The 25,907-nt window shown below is 39.0% G+C and overlaps 1 protein-coding gene across 1 annotated transcript in view; it reads right to left on the bottom strand.

Moving 5' to 3' along the window:
• The window catches only part of Cntnap5 (contactin associated protein family member 5), a 954,245-nt gene that overhangs the window by 292,592 nt on the left and 635,746 nt on the right, over nt 1–25,907 (bottom strand). The window contains 1 exon segment of the mRNA XM_042054039.1: nt 3,299–3,504. Within this exon segment, the coding sequence (XP_041909973.1) occupies nt 3,299–3,504 (206 nt within the window).

The raw sequence follows: 25,907 nt of genomic DNA, 5'->3' as shown, positions 1-25,907 counted from the left end.
GGGACAGCTGAACATGTGAACTCAGAGGTTGTGACAGCATGCACAAGATCTGTGCAATCTAAAGCCAGACAAAAGTACCAGCATAAAGAGGGAAGGTAGACATGAAGTTCTGACCCTAGCTGAGGAACTGTTGGCAACTGATAGTGGCTGGAGAAAGAGTCAGTTTTCTTATAATGTGTAACCCCTGAGAAGTCAACCATTTTCCAGTGGAAGGCCACAGCACCATGAATATATGGGTAGAGTGAACTGGACTAGATGGGTACTAATAAATGGAAACAAAGTTGGATGGGTACTGGGTGTGCATCTGGAGGGAATAGGAGGAGAAGGGGTAGACATGGGAAAAACTCATTGTATTGATTTTTCAATGAACAAATAATAGAAAAAAATTCCTTTTCAACTTCTTTCTCATCCTACCATCTACTGTGCTCCTTTTCTATTGAGAAGCAAACTGGGAGCAGAGACACTGGTTACTGGATGCCTGAGATATACAGGGTACATTCTAAATTTCAGACTGCTTGACTTTCATCTTATCATCCTAATAAATTTAAATTTTTATGTAAATTTAACAGGCGGTAAAATTAAACTGTAGAAACTAAGCAAGCTGGCACAAGTCAGGTAAGAACTAGATTGAGACATCACTTCCAGTCTGGTCCCCTTCCCAAATCTATTCTCTTCCTATACAAACCTAAGCTCAAAGAACTTAAGACAATCTAGTTAAGAAGACAATGTATTCACACAAAGGAATAACAGGGACTGGAGAGATAACTGGCTCAGCAGCAAACGTGCCCCAGTCTGACATAGGACATGAGTGCTATACACCCACATAGGGTGGCTCACAACAGCCTATAAGTAACCGATGGGGGGGGGTGTTAAATATAACCTCCAAGGGCACAATGGACATGTGTGCACAGCATACACACAACCCCCCCACACACATGTGCATGCATGCACACATAAATAAATAAAGGAGATGATATAACCTAAGTGACATGACTGTCAGTCTTTGAGGAAAGACCCAAAGTAAGAGTGGGAAAACTTCTATTTTTTCAGCTGATCACAAACATTGGAAAAAGACAAGAAAAATTAAAAGACAGCAGGGCAGTTCCTAGAGCCCGACATCCTGAGAAGAGCTTAGGTGGTGTGAGTTCATCTTAATCATCAGGGGACAGAGGCCTACCCACAGAGAGAGACAGTGAACCAAGTCTGCTGATGTGTGGGGAATGGAATGCAAGGAAAGGAACACGGAGAGGCAGCACTGATCTTATCAGCCTGACAAGCATGGCTGAATCCAACAGCAGTTCTGGAATTGATTTCACAGTGATGATCCTGAGTCATCAAAATAAGGGTCCCATTTTCTGTTCCGAATTCTGTGTTTAAGAAGGCAAGGAGGCATGTAATCCATTGGAAAAAGATTTCCATTTCAAATAGTTAAAATTTCTTTGAAAATATTTTCGGCGTTTAAAGGGATAAGTGACAGTTATCTGGAAAATTCACTTAGGTGGAACGGTATCTTCCCTTGAAGATTCTAGATTAGTCAGGCAGAGTGGTGTACTTAGGTGTCTCCCACTCATGCATTACTGACACTTCTGTCTCTATTGTTCCCCAGCCACTCTAAACCTGCAAACACTAGCCACTAGATACTAAACTTCATGACAGGATGCGATACTCTATCTTGGACACCGGATACCCTCGTGGCCTTGAGAATGAATTAATGTTGGTGGTAATGAATGACTCCATATGGGATGAGTGGCGCATACCTTCCATCTCAACACTCAAGAAGAGGATATATGTAGATCTCTATGAGTTCAAGTCTAATCTGTTCTATATACAGTGTTCCGAGGCAGTCAAGGTAACATAGACTCTAATATGTCAAACCGTCTATGCATTTTATGAAAAGGAAAATGGAAAAGCCTAGCTGAATGTTACTATTGCCCTCTCTGCCTCCTGGTCCTCTAGGAGATGAGCAGGCATTTGTTCCATGCTCCTGTTACCTCAGACCATCCTGCTGTTACCACCATGCCTTCCCTGGCATGATGAGCTTTAAACCAGGAACAAAGGCAATCTCTCTTCTGGATGCCTTGTTAGGTGTTACATCTCAACAGCAAGAGAGAAAACTAATTCACACATAATAACCAAATCATTCATTGACCATAAAACAACAGAAATGGATGAACATAAAAGGAGTTAGCCATTTTTTTTTCCTGAAATAAAGCCTCAAGGCTAGGGACATCTCCCTTGGTAGAGTGATTTTCAAACATGCACAACAGTCCTGATTTTGAAGGCCAATATTCCAGGGAACAAAACAAGCATACTTCTGTATTCTCAGCACTCCAGAGGTGGAAACAGGTAGACCAAAAATTCAAGGTATTCTAAGCTACATAGTGAGTTAATGAGAAATGAATGCTACTTGACAAACCCCATCTTAATAACTGCTTAATTAATTAAAATGAACATTTACTTTCATATCCACTAAAATCTCTCTTCTCCAGGCAACAGGAACTGTGAACACAGAGTAGCCTCTGACTGTCTTGTTGGCCTCATTGACTGGTGCTTACTCCTTAGATATCCTTTATTTTAGACATAACTCCTAACTTTTGTGTGTATGAACTGGGATACTAGATACCTCTGATGCTATCTTTCCCCTCCAACAGTGTTCAACTGCCATACTTTCCATATCAAGTTTAAATGCCCTGTCTTCAAATGCATTTCTCACAAAAATCTCTTCATTTCCACAGCTGATGAAGGTGGGTATTATCACTATGTCATTCTGAAGATGTAGAGACAAGTACAGACTCAACGGACCTCCCTCAATATCAAAGCCAAGACTCGTGGTCTTCTTTAAGTCATATCTTTTCCCAGAGCAGAGCGAACAAATACACTGCAGTCATTTTCTTGTCAAATACCCCTCTCTTTGGATGCCTTAGCTAGTATTTCTATTGTCATAAAACACCGTGATGAAAGAAACTTGGGAAGGAAAGCTTAACGATTCTCAAGTGACACTCCATCACTGAGAGAAGTCAGGGCAGGAACCAGGAAACATGAACTGAAGGCTTGCTCCCGCTGGCGTTGTCAGGTTTATTTTTATTTATTGTTTTTCTTATATATTCCAGGACTACATACCCAGAGGTATTACCACCCATAATTGGCTTGGCCCTACCACATCAGTCACTAAGAGAATTATCATTTGAAGACATTTTTTAAATTGAGGTTCCCACTTTTTCAAAGACCCTAGCTTGTGCCAGGAAAAGCATAGAGTATTGCCACGTGGGCTTCAGGGTACCGTCAAAAAGGGCAGAACCTTACCTGGTGTGTTAAGCAGGCGAGATCTTCTGCAGTGATATACCACCTCCTGTTCACAGTGCTCTGAGCCATCAATCAGAGCCTCCAGCTGCTCCATACTGCCACCGTAGTTTAAGGTCATGGAATAGGGCTTCTCAGGGTTGGAACCCTGTACCCGAGTCAGCTCTGTGTTGTTGTGCTGAACTGTCATCCAGATCTTGTCCTCTGCATAGACAACAATGCGAAGCAGGAGAAGTAAGAATGAAAGTCCAGAGAAGAGGACATAAACGGTGGATCACTCAAGGTACAATAAAGTCTCCCCGAAACCTCTATACAGACAATGGCATCAAGGCATTCTATACTTTAAAGAAAGAGCCAAGAGTTTTGGTCCTTATAAGGCTCTACCTCAAGTTAATATGGGCGAAAATAGTATTAGGGGTTATGTTTATGGGTCTTTATTCCACAGGCTTTATACTATATATTTAATGCAAATTATTCATTTAAAATTGACCAATACAATCTCTCTCCTTATCCCTGGGGAGACTGTTCAAAGACATTCTAAAGCATATCAAAGTGTACAGGCGCTCAGCTTTCTCACAGAAAATAGCATAGCATATTTGTGTCATATACCTACTATATACTCTAAATCATCCCAATGTTGTTGCTTTGAATACCTAATAAAAGATAAATGCTATGTAAACAGTGGTTATACTGCATTGTATAGGAAATTTTGACAGGGACAAAAAATCTATGTAAGTTCAGAATAGACACAATACCAGGGGTAATTTCTTAAAGAACATTTAAATAGGTTGAAAACAATAACAGCTATAGACCATAAGCATTTTTAAAACAACCCATCATTATCAAAGATGAAACAATTCTGTGTAGGCATAAGAACCTGAAAATTAAGCCTTGAAGTGACATTTTAAAAACCACTGGGGATGGCAACACAAGCTTATAATTATAGTGCTAGTGGGGGACAGAGAGAAGATGACCCCTTGGTCTAGACAGCCTAGTCTCCTTAGAGAGCCCCAGAACAATGAGAGTTTTTCTAAGTCACAAAAGCAGGTTGGGAAAATGTAAGAGAGTTAAGAGAGTATACTGCTTTTACAGAAAACCCATGGTCAGTTCCTATAATCCACATTAGTTATCTACAACTATCTCTGATGCCATCTTAGGAGGGTCTAGTGTTCTTTTCTGGTTTCCACAGGCCTTTGTACTCACACGCACAGCTACCAGCCCCACTCCAAACATAAATACACGCATTCTTTTAATCTCCAATGGAAAACTCAGATGAATAACATCTATGGAATGACACCTGAGGTTTCCCCTGGCTTCTAAATGTGTACAAACACACACATACATGCACAAACATGTATGATGACTGTTCTCGGTTGCTAACTTGATTCCATTTAAATAAGTAAAACCCAAGTAGTTAGGAATATCTGTGAAAAAAATTTTCTTTATTAAATTGTTTGAAGTGGGAATCTTTTGATGTGGGATGATCCACCTTTAATCTGGGCCATGCATTCTGGCGGCAGCCTATATAAGGGCATGGAGATAAGAGAGCTTTTGCTCTTTCCCTGCCTGGCCTCACTTCTGCTGGAAAGTCCATTCACTGGCATGAGCGTTAACTTCTTCAGAATTCTAGCATTTACTAAAAAAACTGAGACATCCAGCTTTATGGACTGAACAAATTCTGTATTCTTGGACTTTCTACTGGTTGATAGTCATTGTTAGATTAGCTAGACCACAGCGTGTAAGACACTCGAATAAATTCCATATATGTATGCTGACTTTTCTGTTCTTTTAGAGAACCCTGGCCAACACAACATTCATATGCACATATATAAAAACTTATCTGGATTTTTATATTGAATGTTTGCAGAGACATGGCATTCTTTCAATAAGAATGAAAGAACAAGGTAAGGAGGAATGAAAGATAATGGTAAGAAAGGAACATGGTTTTAAGGACAGAGAGCTCTGTTCTTGAAAGACATTTTTGCCAGTATGAAACTTAGGTAACTTCACTTTCCTAAACTCAGGGTTTTAATCAATGACAGAATATGACAAAGAAACCAGGGCATCAGTGGCTACTACACAAGCAGGCAGCAGGGCTGCTAATGTGCAGAAGAGCTGTCGAAGCAGTTAAGACAGTCTACTTGCCATATAGAGGTCCCATGTTCAGTTCCAGCGCCCATGTCAGATGGCTCATAAACAACTCTATTACTCCAGTTACAGGGGATCCAATGCCCTCTCTACCCTCTGAGGAAACTCTACTCACAAGTGAACATACCCACACATGCATAGACACATGGGGACAGAAATAAAAATAAATAAATCTTAAAGTTGCAAGGGCTTGTCTGTAGGATATTGTTGTGCTAACTTGTGTGGAAGCATTTATTGCATTTTGACATGGAGATTAATTCTGAACATCCTCACTACTAAAGCACAGGAGGAAACAGGAAGACTTAAAAAGTGTTTTCCATCTGAGAATCTTACCCACATAATTGCAACACTGTTCTTCATAGATTCAAAGGGCAGAAAAGGAACTGAGCAGAGCAATCATGTGGTTTCTTCCCTCTTCCACCCTCTTAGTTTTACAAATGGGGAAACAAAGGCCCATAAAGAAAAGCAATAACCCACAGCATTTCTGCTAGAGAACACTGACAGGAAAGCATGTTGAAGGCAACTGTTATTATAAGATCAGAGCCAATGGTGTGGTTTCACTAAAAAGAAATAAAACGGGAAAGTCCTCACTGCGCGGCCATCTTGTGGTAATTCTTTCTACACAGTCTTTCTGCCATCTGGGAAAAGTTATTTCGTCTCCTCACACCTCAGTCTCAGTATATAGGAAGCCAAAAGAAATGGTTTGGTTTTAACTATTTCCTTAGCAATATCTGTTATATCATGCACTTGCATTATCCTGAGTGACTGTGAATCATCTCAGGAATAGTTTCCCAAACCAACTAATTGATAAGCATAATATCTCGAGAAAAACATGTGCTTTGTTGTTCTGAAATAGAACTGTATTCTTCTGTGAATTCTAGTAAAAAAATAATTCTATAAAATCTTTATTCCTAAAATAAATATGACATAAACCCATAGTGCTACAGAAGTTACCTGAAAACCCCTATTATTAACAGATTCACCTGAAACTCCAAAAATGTTCTTGATGTCTGATTTAGTTATAGTTTCTATTGCTGAGATGAAACACTGCGACCAACAAAGCAAGTTGGGGATAAAAGGGTTTACTTTGCTTATACTTCCATATCACTGTTCATCATCGATGGAACTCAGGGGAGGAACTCAAACAAGGCAGAGACCTGGAGGCAGGAGATGATATAGAGGCCATGAAGGAGTGTTACTTAATGTCTTTGCTCCATATGTCTTCCTCAGCCTTCTTTGTTATAGAATACAGGACCAAAAGCCCAGGGTTGGTCCCACCCGTAATGAGCTGGGTCATTTTCCATCAATCACTAATTAAGAAATTGCCCTACAGGCTTACGGAGGTCTTTTCTCAACTCTCTCCTCTGATGACTCTAGCATGTGTCAAGTTGGCATGAAACTATCCAGTACAATAGCAATATACACAAATGTTATTAAGATAGCAAAAACATTTTATGCAATGATAAGATTCTATAGAATGAAAATAAAAATGGACAGCTGTGAAATGGACATGATATTTATAAGAAGGTTGATGTTTACTTCTTAAGTATATTAATGCATCCCCAAAGCCTCTTTTCCCATGCTAGGTAATACTTCAGACATTATGGAATAATTTTAAAGATATGAAAGATATAATAAAACATCAAAGAATGAAGACCATGGAGAAAACCGATTACTCTAAAACTATAGTGCATTGGCTAGTTTTGTTTCAAAGACTTCTTGACAATTACTCATTGTCACTTCCATCTAGCTATCATATATTTAGCAATGTTTTATAATTTATCTACTATCTACCAATTGTAAGTGATCTATTATTGATCTGTATGTCTAATATCATCCATCTATCTATCATCTATCTATATATCTATCTATCCATATCTATCTATCCATATCTATCTATCTATCTATCTATCTATCTATCTATCATCTAATCTATCTATCATCTACCTATCAACCTGTCATCTATCAGCACTTAACTTATCTCCATTTTCCAAGTTTCCAACCTGTTTCTAAAAGTAGTCCACATATCATCACTCAATCATTGGTTTGACATTTCTTTCTATATAATATGTTTATTTTCAACTTTACATATTTATTTATGTGACTGTTTATTCATTTAATTACTTTGGTGCAATCTTGTTCTGTCTTTGGCCAAAATGGAGAGGGAAGCCTTGTCAGAGTTGAATGTTCATTTTAAATATGCTCATGTTGCCAATTCTGCCTCTAGATCTTGAATTGGAAGTAAATTTGAAATAATTCAATTTAATACTTGGCACTTTTGATATGTATAATGTACAGAAGATACAATAGAACTATCCATGGCTCCACATTGCTCCCCACAACATAGTTAATAGGCATCACAAGTCTAGCTATATACATAGTGCTAGGATAAAGAGTGGAGATGAGGACATATAACCCATACTCACATGTGGTTTTCCTTGTGAGATACTCACATCACAGGATTCACTCTATGTAGCCTTGTGCACATACAAACAAGGTGATATTGTTACTCCTCTGTGGACTACCCCATTACTTTAATTAGAATGGACCTGTGAAGCTGATGTGTGATTCATCAATGGGGCAGAGAAAAATTCTTGTGTGAATTTTGGAGTCAGAGTTTTGGTGTATGTGTGTGATACTAAATAGTTATTGTCAAAGTGACAGAAAACACAGTCATCTATGAGATAAACTGGGCATATCTCTGCTGAAATTTCTAGATTAGACTTGTTGAGGAAGAAAAGTCCATTTTAAAGGAAGCAGCAATATTCCATTGGATAGAATCCTGGACTGTACAAAAAGGAGGAAGTTAGCTGAGCACCAGCATTCATCCCTATCTTTCTGCTTCCCTACTACAGAAGCAGTGTTACCAGGTGTCTCAAGCCCTTTCTTCCTGCTCCCCTACTACAGATGCAATGTGACCAGGTGTCTCAAGCCCTCTCTCCCTGCTTCCCTACCTCAGAAGCAATGTGACCAGGTGTCTCAAGCCCTCTCTTCCTGTTCTCCTACTACAGATGCAATGTGACCAGGTGTCTCAAGCCCTCTCTGCCTGCTTCCCTACTACAGGTGTACTTTGAGGAGCAGTCTCAAGCTCCAGTGCCATGCCTTCCCCATGATGGATTATATCTTTCCACTGTCAGTCAAACATAAATTTCTTTCCTAAAGTTGCTTTGGTTAAACATATCATTTACTATAGAAGCACGGAAGTGATTAAAACAGCTTGTCTGTTCAATACGTTCTATGAAAGGGCCCTGGACAAATCATTACAACTGTGAACCATTATAACAACATCTCAACAGTGATATCCCATGGTATTACTGACATTAATATTACTCTTTGCACCCACGATATTATCATTATATTTCGAAGTTATATATTACCAGTGTACATAACATGCTACATGACAATCAAATGAGTACCTAATATTTATGTTACAGGCATGTAAAATTGCTGCTAATAGGCTGCATGCCTTCCAGAGTAATTGTCAATAAAACCTATCACAATTGTAAAAGGTTGGACACTCACACATTAGAATTTTCTACAACATCAGAAAGTGAACCAGAATGTCATTCCTTAGAGTTGGGGGTGTGAAGATTATTCTTCAAATGAGCTTTCAAGGCATGACAGACTGATTATAATATCATTGCTGTTATGCAGGACCAATTATTCCCACCTTCCCCAGTGTTAATCACACTGAAATAACCTCATATATCTCATATAATTTTTCTCTACTGATTATCTTGAAATTCCTCAACAGAATTTGTACTTTACAATTTGCCAACATTTTTGCTGCTTCTACTTGTTTTATCCAGTTGAGTTTCTTCTATTACTTTGACTGTCTAGTGCCACACAATCATATTATTGGAGACAGAACTTCATCATTATCACTCTTATAAGGTGAGACTGTACAGACTTACTGAGGCCATGACTTTGTCTAATTGAGGTGTACAATGGGTATATATCATAGCACGTGCTTGTAATCTAAAAACTTGAGTGTGTTGGATTCTTGGAGATTACTGGCCTGGAAACTTAGCAAATGTGGTGAGTTCCAGAATGTGGAAAAAGAAAAAGGTGAGGAATGACACCTAATTTTTTCTGTGGCTTCTACATGTATGCATACATTTGAATACATACATTTACCTAGACAGTCATAACCATGCATATATATACAAAAGCAAACATAAAGCAATAGTCTTATAGTTAACCATTTAAATATTAACTTGCATAAGACACCATTCAGCCTAATGACATGGTATGAGAAATAAGGATCCCTGTGTCTCGGTCCACACCAGGAATTCCACTATTTTTATGTATATAGTGTTCACAAATTATGCCCTTCAAGCAATCTGCATGATGAGCTTCTAAAGCATCATTCACAGATATCATCATATAGAATTATGTGAACCAGAAAAGCATTCAACTGTTTTCCCACAGAGTTGTGAAATTTTCTAGGATATGCACAATATTATGCCTTTGTGTCCAAGGGTATGATAAGTTATTGGATGCCCAGGTACAATCTCATGACAAAATGCATTCTCCAACTTTTCTAAAAGTTGGGGAGAAAGTTGTTGTGTTTGTTTGAGTGGGAATGCCCCTCCCCCAGGCTCATATTTTAGACTATTTGGTCCTCAGTTGGTAGAATACTTTGGGAAGGATTAGAAGGTGTGGATTTGGTGAAGGAGGTGTGTCACGGGGGTTGGCTATGAGGCGTCAAAATTTCCCATCATGCCCGGTGAACTGCCTGTTTTCTGTTGGCCATTTTGAGATGTGAAATCTCAGCTGTTCTTTGCCACGCTTTGGGTCTAACACCATGGACTCTAAACCTCAAAAACTGTTAATTCCAATTAAATGGTTTATTTGCCTTGATCATGTGTTTTTATTACAGCAACAGAAAAGTAACTGATAAAGAAATCAGAACCAGGAAGTGGACTGTTCTTCTGACAGGGCTTTGTGTGTGTTTTTTTAGAAATATGGAAGACTTTGGAACTTCACACTTGGAAAGTGATTGAATGCTGAACAGCCATTGTAGTAGAAGTTTGGAAAACAGTAATACAGAGAGCAGTGTAGACTATGAAGGCCCAACTCAGAGGTTTCAGAGAGGATAGTATTAGCAACTTGTCTAGAGACCATTCCTGTGATTCTTCAGCAAAGACTGGCTGCTTCTTGCCTTCATCCTAAGACCCTTCCTCAAGCTTAAATAAACAGGAACAGACTAAATTCTTTAGTAGAGGAGATTTCAAGGCAGCCTAATATGGACTCTATGGTGTGATTATAAATAATCACTCCTGTGAAGGTCTACAATGAAAATGAAGAAACAAATTAAAAAGGAAATAGAAGGGGTACACTCATCTGTTGCTGGTGGGAATGCAAACTTGTACAACCACTTTGGAAAGCAGTGTGGTGGTTTCTCAGGAAATTCGGGATCAACCTACCCAAGGACCCAGCAATTCCACTCTTGGGAATTTACCCAAGTGATGCCCAATCATACTACAGAAGCATTTGTTCAACTATGTTCATAGCAGCATTATTTGTAATAGCCAGAACCTGGAAACAACCCAGATGCCCTTCAGTGGAAGAATGGATGAAGAAACTGTGGAATATATACATATTAGAATACTACTCAGCGATAAAAAAACAATGACATCTTGAATTTTGCATGCAAATGGATGGAAATAGAAAACACTATTCTGAGTGAGAACCTTCACCTGGTGATGGATGGAGATAGAGACGGAGCCCCACATTGGAGCATCGGACTGAGCTCCCAAGGTCCTGATGAGGAGCAGAAAGTCCGGACCGTGAGGGGTGCATTCACCCACTGAGACAGTGGGATGGAACTAATGGGAGATCACCAAGACCAATTGGAATGGGACTGATGGAACATGTGATCAAACTGGACTCTCTGAATGAGGCTGACGGTGGAGGCTGACTGAGAAGCCAAGGACAATGGCGATAGACTTTGATTCTAAGGCATGGATTGGCTCTGTGTGAGCCTTGTCAGTTTGGTTGCTTACCTTCCTGGACCTGGGGGGAGTTGGGAGGACCTTGGACTTAACATAGTGTAGGGAACCCTGATGGCTCTTTGGCCTGGAGAGGGAGGGAATGGGGGTATGGGTGGAGGAGAGGGGAGGGAAGGGGGAGGAGTGGAGGAGATGGAAATTATTAATAAAAAAATGAGAAAGAAAAAAAACAAACAAAAAAAGAAATAGAAAATGAACATATTTAAGAGAAAGTGGATACTAAAGAATGTAAGTTTGGAGCTAAGGCTTAAGTTGAAGAGAGAGAGAGACACACACAGAGAGAGAGAGAGAGAGAGAGAGAGAGAGAGAGAGAGACAGAGACAGAGACAGAGACAGAGACAGAGACGGAGACAGAGAGAGACACAGAGACAGAGACAGAGAGATAGAGAGAGAGAGACAGATTAAGTAGAGGCCAAATCTACATTGGAATAAAAGGAAGGATGCCCTCAGGGCAGGACCTCACACAGACATGCTTCTAATTTGTGGAGAAAAAAAAAGCCTAAGGTGTTTTCTGCTCCTAAAAAGCAATAAGAACAGATGTTTCAATTGTTATGCAATGGGATCAGGCTCCATTCCATTTTGTTAATGAAACTTAGTAGTAGCATTCATATACTTCTGATTTCAGTATTATGAAGGATACAGGGGCAAAGGTGTTCTGTACCCTTTTTCCACTGTTAAAAAGAACCACTGAGGCCAATGTGTTACAGAGAAGTCCATGGATGCAGTCTGAAAGTGAACAAATGGCCCAAAGAAGCTATGCTGAAAGGTGAGAAATATTGCAAGGAGCCGCTTGTTGGTTTCTGGCTGCTCAGCCCCAAAATAATTACACAGAAACTATATTATTTAAATCACTGCTTGGCCCATTAACTCTAGTTTCTTATTTGCTAACTCTTACATCTTAATTTAGCCCATTTATAGTAATCTGTGTATCACCTCGTGGCAGTGACTTACTGGGTAATGTTGTGACATCTGTCTCTGGCAGGGCTAAATGGCTTCTCCCTAACTCCACCTTCCTTCTCCCAGCATTCACTTTAGTTTTTCCCACCTACCTCTATTCTCTCTGCAGTCCCAAGATAATTTCTTTATTAACCAATGATATTCACAGCATACAGAGGGGGATCCCACATCAGAGAAAGTTAAACATAAATTTTGTTGAATATCTCAAAATGTTAGAGTCTCCAAAGCCATGGATATCTGCCTACAAGAGATGAACATAGGCAGTAGAAACCTGCTATGAAAGAGAGATTTATGTAGCCACAGCAAAACTGGAAGGGGAGAATTATCTAAGCTCTTTGACATCAGACATGAAACTATAAGATTGGAGTTTGTCTTGCGGCTTTCAGTCTTGCTTTGGCCCAGTATTTCTTTATGCTGCTTCCATAGTGATAGAATGTCCTTAAATCTTCTTTGTCAAAGAAATTCATCAATTCCTTTTTAGTTTATCCTTAGGAAGATTTGTAGGACAAAGGCAGAAAGCAGCCACAGTCTGCCAAACTATCCAAGAAGAGTCTCTTGCATAGTTGCTAATATTGTTCTTCCCTGAAACCTCTTGAGTTGGGCCTCCATAGTCTACATTATGGAATGGTCATGTGTATTCTGTACTGTTATATGTTGGAAATATGCAATTTTATTATTTGATTTTATAGGAGGTTATATTAAGGAATTGCTTTTAGGCTCAGAAAAGACATTGGAATTTAAAAGTCCAGAGACTGCAAATAACTGTAGTGATTTTTGACATTGGAATAAATGCATTTTACACTATGAGATATGGTCACAAGCTTATGGGAGTCAGGGCGTACAATGTGGTAGTTTAAATGACAATGCTTCAGGTACTATAACTGTTTGAAAACATGGTCTCCAGTTTGCAGAAGTGTTTGGGAAGAATTGGGAGATGTGGCCTTGAAAGAGATGGTGTGCCACGGGGATGGGCTTTGAGGTTTCAAAAGTATCCCACCATCCCCAGGGTGATTTCTGATTCTGGCTTATTGTTTTGAGATGTGAGATTTTAGCTGTTTCTGCTACGATGCATCTACTCCACCTTCATGGAGTCTAATCCTCTGAAACCAGAAGCACAATTAAATGTTTTCTATTATAAATTGCCATGGTTGTAGAATTTTATCACAACAATAGAAAAGCAACCAATATAGACTGTGTAAGTGTGACCAAAGTTTCTATTTGTTATGAATGTCTTGAATATTAAAACTAAATGAGGGATTCCAGGCACTCTGCTGGAGATAGATGAAGGGGATGGAGTTTCAGTCAAGCCTGGCCAGTTGCTAAACCCTCCGTGTTGCACAAGGGCTAACTGACAACGAAGAAATTTTCATCTATGAAGTACAAGATACTAGGCTTAGGTTGAAACCCTATGGAATAATATCTCCCACATGAAGAGATGAATTCATCATGACTATTTTTATTGTTCAATTTCAAAGTTGCTCTTTGGTGCATGTGTTGTATAATGATCTCAATTAAAATTATAGGCTTTGTGCATAAAGGGGCTGGATGACATATTGGGTCAAGTGGTGGTTACTCAAGCATGAGGACGTACATGAGAGCCCCAAACCCGTGTGATAAAATTAGATGATGTGGCATGTGTTTTTATTCCCATCACAGTGGAGGTTGCAATAGTAGATTCTCATGGCTCTCTGGTCAGGTGACCTAGACAAATTAGTGAGTTCCAGGCCAATGAGTATTTTTTGTGTCACAAAACAAAAGAAATAGTATTTGAAGCTATCACCTGGCTTCCACACATTCCAGCACACACATGAACACATATGTACACACACATACACACACAAACACATATCACACACACCCCAAAGGCATTCAAAGTAAAAAAGATATTTCAGAAAGAGTGTGATGACTAGCCATAACAGGACATTCTGGAACATTCTTTCTTAACAACTTCTTTGTAAAACTGTTCCTTTTCAATTCCCCAGTAAATCAGTTCTCTAGAATAGATCACTAGACATTCTACCTAGTTCCACTGGCTCTCTTTGTGGGAGCTATAAATTGTTTACAAAGAGAATCACAATTCAATTTCCTTTCATATTTTTCCCATTACATCTGATTGGTATTATTATTGTTATTAATAATAGTAATTGTAGATGCTATCCACTGTTTATCTGTTGCCATGAGGATCACCACTCAGAATGAAAAACAAACAAAAGAAAAATTATTATTTTTTTCATTCAAAAAATTTACACTTCCAACTCCCCCCAGGTCCAGGAAGGTGAGCAACCAAACTGACAAGGCTCACACAGAGCCCGTCCATGTTGTAGAGACCAAGCCCATCGCCATTGTCCTTGGCTCCTTGGTCAGCCTCCACCATCAGCCACCCTCAGAGAGTCCGATTTGGACTCAACATAGTGTAGAGAACCCTGATGGCTGTTTGGCCTCAAGAGGGAGGGAGTGGGGGTGTGGGTGGAGGGGAGGGGAGGGAAGGGGGAGGAGGAGGGGAGGAGATGGCAATTTTTAATAAAAAATAAATAAACTGGAAAAAAATTTACACTTCTTCCCCTCCTCCCATTCCCCTCCCACTCCCCCACTTCCCTTCCTCCCTCCCCCTCCCTCCTTAAGAGAGGACAGGGAACCCTGCCTTGTGGGAAGTTCAAGTCCCCCCATCCAGAAGAAAAATTATTTAAAGAGAGAAAGGGACAAGAAATAACTCTGATTATTAAAGTTATATTCTGTGCATATATCTGTCTCTGCACAGTCAAAAACATATTGCAGTTTTTCCTATCACAATGCTTGGAAAGAATAGAAATCTACAGATTGTCAATACCCTGCTTAATTGAACTGAAATCACTGTAGGGAGCTACTTATGTTCCTTTAAACAATGTGTCAAGTCACTTATTCTCCAATTGTAATAAAACAAATCTATATTAAGTTCTCAGGAGGTCACTTCTGATACCGTTATGCATATTGACAAAGTGAATTTTTTATGCCAAGGGTAAAGCAAATTTAAATAGCCCTTAAAAACTGTTTCTACTTATTCACTGTCTACTCCTGATATACTTTTGATGTCTCCCATCCTTTTGAATTAATGCTTATTTAACTTTTTGTGTTTGTATCTTGTCTCTCAATTTAACTCATAAATAATAATGGGTAAATAACATTGACTTGGCCTGAGATCCCATGGTTTCCAGGGGCATATGTGATAGAGGATTACATTATTGGATCTAGCTCCAAGTACTATACCTACTAACCACTAGATCCCTGGAAGAAGTAGGTTAGCTCCCTAAGTCTCCATCTACTAATCTTTTAGCTGGGCAGTATCTAGCATGAAGAGCTATGAGCAATAAATAAAGACACACAGGTTGGTTCAAAGCATAGGGTCAACTCAGACTAGAAGTTCTCCCTAGCACCTGTCATAGATTTTTATGTGTTTTCAACAATGAAACCATGAAGCCATTCTGCCGATGCTATTCCAGGGTCATTTGAAAGGTTACTGGAATAAAAGGGGAATAGCAAGAGAGACTCCAGAATCTAAACATCCTTAATGACTAAGAAATACATTTTTGTTTTCCACTATGTTGTCTGTACGTATGTTTGCATGTATATTTTCATGAATGTGGAATGATGTATGGGTAGGGGTCCAGGTGCCTATGTGTGTTTTGCATATGGAGGCCTAAGCTTAATGTTGGAAATCATTATTTTTTATTCTTCTTTTTTCATTGTTTAATTACTATTATTGCTTTATAAATAATACCATTCAAAATTTCCACTTCCTCCCCTCCTCCCATTTCCCTCCCACTCCCGCACTCACCCTCCCCTCGCCCCCTCCAATCCTAAGAGAGGGTAGGGTACCCTGCCCTGTGGGAAGTCCAAGGCCCTCTCCCACCTTGATCACTCTTTCTACTTATTCATTAAGTCAAAGTTTTCTCAATCAAACCCAGAGCTTTCTGTCTGTCTACTATTGGTAGTCAAAAGGCTCTAGGAAACTCTTGCTCCTTTCCCAATATGGAAATACAGGTGGGCCACCTTTCCCACCTGTCATTTACATGGGTTCTGTGTTACAGCCCATGAATATGGATTCATTCTACCTTGATCAAAGGTCAGAGAGTTTAGTCCTATTCTTTAAGGTTACAACAGAAGATTTGACCCAGGGTATGGCTGCCTACAGAATGCTTGGCCTAGGGTGTGAGGGCTGCATGACCTGCCTAAAAAATATAATACTTTACTCAGGATGATTCAGGTATAGAAGAGGTAATTGCTTTGTTTGCTTTTTGTAACTTGACAAGGAAGTCTTTTGTCCCCCCTCCCCTTTTGTAATGGGGTATATATAAAGCATATAAAAAATAAACACGGATAGATTCAGTATTCACTGGGTTGCCCTCCTGACTCTACTCTGTGTCTCTATCTATTTCTTTTGAATCTCCGTTTCATCTGTCTAATACTTCTAATCCACATGGCCCTATCCTGGAATGTACAAATCTATCGATACTAGACCCTGACAGATGGATCTTCAACATGGGGCTAGTAACAGTTCTGGAGATATGAACTCCAGTCCTCAAGTTTATGTGGCAAGAATTTCAGGTATGGAGCTATTTCCCCATTCAATTTTATACTTTTTTCATTATGATTATTATGGTTACACATATACGTAAAAATGTATAAATACAACTTACTAAGTCCATTTAGTGGAGCAATAACATTTAATAAAAAATATTGAAGAGCAAATTGAAGAAATCAGAGAGAAAAATTTTGAAATCCTAGAAACAACTGAAAATGGTAGTACAATCTATCAGGTTTTCTGAAACATAGCTAAGGCAGTCAGTCCTTGGAGAAAATTATACAGTGATAACTTCCAGTATTAGGAAATCAGATCTAAAGTAAACAACCTAATGATGCTTCTTAAATCTTTAGAAAAACAAGAAGTCAATTGCAAACCCAGTGTGAAGCAAGAAATAATAAACGTTATGGTGGAAATCAATGAAATAGAGACTACAAGAAAGTGCAAATCATTAATCAATAATAGTTGGGTCTTTAAAAAGTTAATAGTTTTGACAAACTTAACCAAACACAGAGGATAAGACCCAAATAATAAACAAACATCAGAGATGAAAAGATAATGTTAACACAGACTAATCCAGATAATTTTACTTTTATAAACAAATCCAGGAACCTATGCTGTAAGACCCACCTTCTCTTCAACCTTTATAAGGGGAAGGATGACAGTAAGCGTAAAGAAATTTCTACCCCCTTTAAAACCGATAAAGTTATACCAAGAGATATCAACCCAGCTGCTTAGGGAGGAATGCTTCCCTGCCTGCTGTACCTACCACAGCCAGCTGCTTTCAGAACAGGCTGCTCTTTTGGATAGGAACATGCATTATCAGTTCCAGGCCACTGCACTCCTTGCATTAGCTGTGATGTACACAGTATCACATCCATCATCACTCTTCCACCTGCCTGTGCCGGCCACATTTACGACTTCCAGACAACCTACTTGACTGAGATTTATCCTCTCGCTTCACTCTAGCCTTTACTTTTTAGGTGGCTTTTTGTAGAGTTATTTTTCTGTTCCCCTTGCTTTAAAGTAGGTGGCATGATCAAAGAGACCCAGGAAATCTGTTTTATGGTGTAACAAGGTGGTGGATTAGATTCCACATATACTGAATCATATTTGGTAGCTGTGTGATAAAAGAAGAAAGGTTATGTGTCTAGGATGTACAGAGCTGTCTGTTAGTGACACACACAAGGCTAGAGAGCATGAGGATTCCTAGTGTAATAAATACTGTGGAACCTGAGCTCTAGAGTGTATATTTGGGGGCTGAGATTTAACTCAGTTAGTAGTATGCTTACCTCTCATGAAAGAAGATAAGGGTTTGATCCCCAGCCACATATAAACTAGATCTGGTGGTGCATCCTTTTGATTTCTGCACTTTAAATAGAAGTCAGGAGCATCAGGCATTCAATTATCCTCAGCTACACATTGCATTGGAGACCAGCCTGGGTACATGAGACCCTATCTAAGAATCTTTATAGTGATTGGCTCAAGGGAAAAGAATTTTTACATTGCTTTCTCATTGGGGTACATATTTGAGGTAGTAAACATGGAGGCTAAATGATTCAGGTCCAGGACCAGCCATTTTTCCTATTGATCATCCCTGTTTTATCTTTGTGGCATGCAGAGAGAGGAGAGTTTTCAGGTCAAATTATACATTATAAGTTGAGAAGAGAGCAATGATGCCGCGCGTAGTTCGTTCAGTGGTCTTATAAGTCTCTTCTTTCTTTTTTGAGACCCTTGTCGTGATCTCTTGTCACCTAGGTTGATCATGAACTATTCTTTTGTAAAGTAGTTCTTTTTTAGGAGGTTGGAGAGATAATGACTCAGTAGTTAAGAGCACTTGCTATAATTGCAGAAGATCCAAGTTTAATTGCCAGCACACAGATTGAGGTTTGTAACCCTTTGAAACTCAAGTTCCAAGAGATATGAAAGCCTCTTCCGGTTTCTATGAGCACCAGGAATACACATGGTATTTGTACACAAAAACAAACGAATGCATATACTCACAACATAAAAATAAATATGATATGTGTGTGCACATCTGTAAGATAGGAAGTATATAGGCACTCACATGCCACAATGCACTTAGGAAGGTCAAAGGACAACTTGCAGCACTTGGTTCTTTTCCTCTACCTTGTAGGTCCCAGAGACTGAACTTAGGTCATCAAGCTTAGCAGTTACTCACTGAGCTAACTTGTTTGTCCTTGAACTTCTTATGTAGCCAAAAATAAACTTGAATTTCTGTTATTCCTGTCTCCACTTCTCCCATGCTCATCATAGACATATCCTACCACTGCTTTCTTTATACAATACTGGAAGTACTACCCGGGGATTCCTGTAAATGAGGTAAGCACTCTACCAACAGAGTAATATCTTAGAAGTTTCAGTGAAGTATTGGAAGATTTTTGTGGCAGACTTTATCTAGGTGCTGCGTGGAGATGGAACTGGAAATTTACCAATGTTTCACTTCATTTCCAACTTGTGTCATTTTCACTATAAAAGGATGGTAATATTGAGCCTTGATCTATCACAACCTCAGCTTTCATAATTAAAAATAAGAACAAATCCCTCCTCCATACTTCACTGTGTGCATTAAAGGTGATAAACTCTCTAAATTTATAATCCAGGGCTCTTACTCTTCCATTTAGAGAAATCACACCATGAGACTTCCTGAGATTGAATCAAATGCAAAGGTCTTGTCTTCAATTTAAGAAATTGTAGTAAGAGCACCATTTACATTTGCTTTTGTAAGACCAAAAGACAATTGTTTCTCTCTGTCTCTATCTCTGACTCTGTCTCTCTCTCTCTCTCTCTCTCTCTCTCTCTCTCTCTCTCTCTCCTCATCTCGTCTCCTCTCTCTCTCTCCTCTCCTCTCTCCTCTCTCTCCTTCTCTCTCTCTCTCTCTCTTTCTCTGTGTCTTTCTGTGAGCGGTATACATGTATATGTACATAAGTATGTGTATATATATTTGTGTGGGTTCACATGGTTGTTGGAAACAGGTGGCATTTTTAATTGTTCTATCAGGCTTCTTACTGGTCCGGTAATTCACCAATTAAGTTATCCCACCTAACAAATTTTCCTAGTGACCCTATGTATTTGATTCCTGAGTACTGGAATTCCTGATGGGCCACCATAACTGCTAAGGTTTTTCATGTAGGTTGTGGAAATCTAACTCTGGTCCTCATACCTACATGACAAGCTTCTCCTCTATTCAAACATCTCCCAGCCTGTAAACTGCTATTTGTAAAAGGAAAACTGTCTGCCTATTCTGCTTGTGATTTTTCTGAAGGAACTTAGAAAAAGAAAGCTCAGAGACAGTAGAATTTTAATTCACTTTTTAGTTGATACTCATACTCCCAAGCCTGTCACAACGTAAATGGCATTGTCTCTGTTACATGGAATCCTATGTGGACAGCCTTTTCTAAGTCCTCAAGGTTTAATTTGTACTATCTAAAATAAAAGCAATGCCTGTAGCCATTCTTTCTGTAAAGCTACATATATTACAATTAATACAAATGTCTCATAAACTTCTGCATAACATCTTGCTGTCTTGTAACTTTTCTACTGCTATAATAAAATATTTTGAAAAAAGTAAATTAAAGAAGGAAGAGTTTCTTTTGTCTCACAATTCAAGGCTCCAATATAGCACAGCAAGGAAAACATGGTAGCAGGAGAGTAAAGTATTAGGAAACAGAGAGATGAATATTTTGCTTGACTCATTCTCTCCTTTTATACAGTCCAGTATCCAAACCCAGTGAATGGTAACACCAACAGTGGATTAGCCTTCTCCCCTCAGTTAAATGAATAAAGGTAACTACCCATAGCCATACCCAGAGACTAAACTAAATCTAATCATCCCTCGACTAGTGTGACTGGAGCCTTGACTCAGATTATTCTACATCCTGTCAAGGTGACAACTATCTCCCCTCCACCACCCAAACAAATATACACTCATTATTGAGCTGAGAGATCATCACCCTTCTCTGAATTTTGCTGATTTCAGTAATAGATTTTGAAATGAATGAGAGTGTGACATTTGATTTAAAATAAGGTTTTTGCTTATAGTCTACATAGTTGCTGTACTACACAGGAAAAAGGTAAGCATCTATCAGTAGATGCCCAGCTGAATAAAGCGTACTTAGCTGACACAGTGAGGTACAATAAAGGTCCAGTAAATAATGTACGTGGCATTTAAGCTGACCTAAACTGATTTCTATTGTACACTGTCAAGGGACAAATGCAAGTATAGATGCAGAAAAGAGGATGCTACTTACTATGCTATAATAAGTGAGAAAAATGAACACAAACAATAAGGTCTATGTAGCATAAATGGATATCTAGAAGAGATGGATAAGATAGGTTGAAGGCAACAGCAGAATAATATTTCTCTGGTCAGCCCTGGTGTGTGATATTTGACCTTTCTCAGATTAAGAAGTCCCAAATAGACAAGACAGTATACTCCTAGGTGTGTGTGTGTGTGTGTGTGTGTGTGTGTGTGTGTGTGCTCGCACGCGTGCGTGTGTGTGAATGTGTTTATGGAGATGATTGACTGAGAATCAAATGGCTTTCCTGATTGTGGCTGCCACCCTTCAATAACTTTTAACATTGAAACAGTTTTACTCACAGACGTGAAATCCAAAGGATGAAGAAAGTATAATTCTGACTTCTGAATATTAACCAAGAAAAAGATTCTTAAATCTATATTAAAATATTAAAAATAACCACAAAAGTAAACAAAAATAATAATTCAAGTAATTTCTGAAGAGAGAGCTTTGTCTAACAGTAAACTAGAAAGTATATAATCTAAAACTGAAAAATGGATGATGCTCAACACAGTCCTAAACATGGTTCTGTTATTGGCCCTGATATTACAGATTTGATTCTGAGCCTGTTTGGTATATACTGTAGGATGGAGTAGAAGAGAAAGTATATTGATGTCAAAAGCAAGTCTTAGAGGGAAGGAGAGTCACAGGAAAAAGAAACAATAATAGGAGAATGTTGATGCTCTGGGGTTTGTATCAGAGGAAGTTTCACTGGGGCCATCATTTAGACATGCATATCCATGCACATGATCATTGAAAAAAAAATCTCAAATCTAGAACTTGATTTCCAAATGCCAGTCTTTATAGTAGGAAAGAAACAATGTCAGGAAAATTATGGGATCTGGTCTAGAACAGGACAAGTTCAGTGTGACACTTTTAATCCTGCACTGTTTGTCATAGTTAATATTGTCCTGACCTAGTAGATAAGGTTCTAGGCATGCCAATGAGAAAATTTCTGAACTATGCTAATTGAAGTAGAAAGAGGTCGATGTGTGTCCTATAGACTGGTGTCTCAGACTTCATAAAAATGTGAAACTGAGCACCAACGTTCATCTTTCTCTGTTTCTTGACTGCAGATATAATGTGTATAGCCATCTCCTACTCCTGCCATGATGCACCCTCAAACTGTGAGTCCACATTAATCCTTCCTTAAGTTTATTTTACCAGTAATTTTAGACATAAAAACATGTAAGGAATACATTGCTGTAGAAAACAGGGAGCTGCCCCAAGGGGCATGCACAAACAACACGGGAACTGAGTTAAGGATCACCACTAGCTGTTTATGAATAAATGAGCCTTCAAACCAGTATTGGAGCCAGTTATATGGATTATCAGTTAAAAAGTACTTGACATGCTTTTGCTTGCTTATTCATTTGTTTTCTCATACACACATTGGGGGTATGGGAGCTGGAGATAGAGAAAGAGAGAGGAGGGAGAAATGTAGTAAGGAGGCTGCTTGTTTTGTTCCAGGCTGCTCAGCTCTGAAATAATCACACAGAAACTGTATTAACTGAATCACTGCTTTATGCATTAGCTCTAGCTTCTCATTGGCTAACTCTTACATATCAATTTAACCCATTTCTGTTAATCTGTGTATGGCCACATGGCTGTGGCTTACCAGTTAATGTTTCAGCATCTGTCTTCAGTGGAGCTACATGGCATCTCTCCGACTCTGACTCTTTTCTCCTAGCATTCAGTTTCATTTTTCCCGCCTACCTAAGTTCTGCCCTATCAACAGGCCAAGGCAGTTTCTTTATTCACCAATGGTATTCAGAGCATACAGAGGGGAATCCCAAATCAGAGAAAGGTATTATAAATGTCAGTGTAATAAGGACTGAGGCTTTTACAATGTGAAGATATACTAGGGAACAGATGGATTCACCAAAGGCTGTATCAACTATCTGTGGTATCTGACTAATGATAAATCATCTTCATGGTGGAGAGACTAGGTACACTGCTTCAGCCAAATAAAGAGCTGAGCATCTTCAGACTTAAATAGCCTGACTCCATCCATTGGATGACAGGAAACATCAAGGACACACAAGGCCCAAAAAGGTTTCTTGCCAGTGTCCTAACAGTGAGTAAGGAGATAAAACTATACTGCACTATACTACACAGAGCATTTGTATGATGGTTGAGCATTCTACCCAGAAGTATGTCACAGAGAAATAAACTGTGAAGAATAACTTTTGTTTTAATCTTGACTAGGTGGTAAAAAACCTACATCATTAAGAATGGAATTGTGCTCTGGAATCCAGGGACATTGTCTCCTAAACTTGGGGCACAGATGGGATAACAGTGAAGAGGAGAAACCAAACAGCTATGCTTTATCGTGTGCAGCTTCCTAGACATTCAGCTTCATATACCTCCCCCTATTACTGATGGACAGTGCTGAACCTGAGAGCCAACCTTAGTCTTTCTGGTCTTAGGTTTCTTTCAAGATGTGTGTGACAACAAGTAGAGAGAATTCAGACACTAGAAAAACAAATAAAATGGGTCTTCAGAGATGGCTCACTCTGGAAAGTGCTTGCTACATAAGCTTGAGGACCTGCATTCGAACTGACATGGAACTCATTGGACAACCAACCAAGGTGAAGTTCACAGCTTCAGGTTCAGTTAAAAAAACTGTCTCAAAAATTAAGGTGTGATCATCTAGGAATGCACCTAATGTTGCCTTCTGACTTATACTTGTTTATGCATACATATGTACACTCACCCTCAAGAACAAGTGCTCATGCACTATACCCACTCACCCATACCACACATATAACATACACACACACAAATCATGTACCATACAGAAGAGACAGAGAGATAAACACACACACACACACACACACACACACACATCATGTGTCATACAGGAAAGACAGAGAGATAAACATCCATACATAAACACACACACACACACACACACACACACACACACAAAATGGGAGAGAGGGGGAAGGAACACAAAAAGAATTTTAGGAGATAAAAATTTCTATATCGAAAGCCAACAATTGGTTTTGAAAATCAAATCCAAAACATAAACACTGTGAATTTTGAACAAAAATATGAGTAGAATAGGTACTTAACTATTGATGTATAATGCTAGGCATTTTTCTTGTGGTTTACATTGATTATACCATATAATCTTCACAATAAAATTTCAAAAGCTTTTCTTAACACTAGTAGGGGAAGACACTGAGGAAGAAGAAAATTAAATCCCCTAAATAAAACAACCTGACAAAAGCTAGGGACTGTCAGGCCAGATTCAAACCAACCCACACTCTTAAAACTCACTTGGATTCAATAGAAGCTTCTTAGCTACATGATTTGATCAAAGGCCCCTAAATATGATCCTGCCCAAAGTCACTTCATAGGAGCTAAAAAAATCTTTTTTGGGACAAAGATAGGAATGAGGGAAATTCTTGCAGCAAAAGTGATATAAAACACAAGAGACATGGGAGTGGCAAGGTGCTCTTATGTCTTGGAAATGCCTCCATTGACGAATATGTGTTCATTGGCTTTCCTGTTTCTATGAAAGAAGACCTGTAATGAAACAGCTTAATGGAGAAGAAACTTATTTTGGCTCATGATTTTGGTCCATGATGGTAAAAAAGGCATAGCAGTGGAATCATGGGGCAGCTGGTTACATAACAACTGTGGTCAGAAAGCAGAAAGAAATGATCAGAACTAGTTCTTATTATAACCTCTAAGATTTTTTTCCCCAGTCACCCATTTCCAAGAAGATTCTACTTTCTGTGGTTCCAGAGCCTACCCCGCAGCATTAGTTGTTCAAGCATATAAGCATGTGCAGGATATTCCCAGTCACTGTAGCAGACAGCAGTCCACATGGTGGGCTGGAGGTCTTGGGTCAAGAGGCTATGTTTGGAATTTCATACAATACATCTGCAAAAGATTCATGTGCCACAGTCTTGTTTCCCTCCTGTGATATCTTAAGATTAGGGTCATGTTTTAGAAGATTGTGAACTTAAGAGTGGTGATTACGTTTGAGATAGGCTTAATGGTAATCTCTCATTGCAGAGTTCTCCATCTCATGAGAATGAATTAACTACAGAAAGCTACAAAGCAAATTTGGTTCCCTTGACACACCTCTTGCTTCTGCTCTTGTGCTGTGTCCTATCTCACACAGGCATCATTTGTTGACTCCTGCCATGTTCTGAAGAAACCAGAAAAGTCTTAATTAAATAGCAAAATTCTTGTGAGTAGAATAGATACTTAACTATTCTACTTAAATAAACTTAAATAAACTTCTTTACTTTAGAAATAATTCAAGTTCAGGTATTTTGTGGCAGCAACAGAAAACAGATCAAGATAACTTAATAGAAGGAAAGAGAAATGAGAGAGTGTCCCGAGGTGAATTGTTTATTTCTAGATTCCACTTCACAGAACAAAAGTCACAAGCTGCCAGCAAAACTGGTTTTTTTCATTCCTTGAGATCTCTGAACTAACTTTGATTTTACATCTCTACCTAGAAACTAGGGCTCAGAGCAAAACTGAGCAAGAAAAACAACCCTTCTGGGCAGTACCTTTTACCTTGGTGCTTCTCTCTTCTGAACAGGACAAATGCTCATCCAGCTAAACTCTGCCCCTCTGTGGCAATCC

Source organism: Arvicola amphibius, chromosome 12, assembly GCF_903992535.2.
Source record: "Arvicola amphibius chromosome 12, mArvAmp1.2, whole genome shotgun sequence".
In the NCBI taxonomy this organism is placed as follows: Eukaryota; Metazoa; Chordata; class Mammalia; order Rodentia; family Cricetidae; genus Arvicola; species Arvicola amphibius.
The sequence above is the reverse complement of the archived record's forward strand: the minus strand, read 5'-3'. Positions and strand labels throughout refer to the sequence as shown.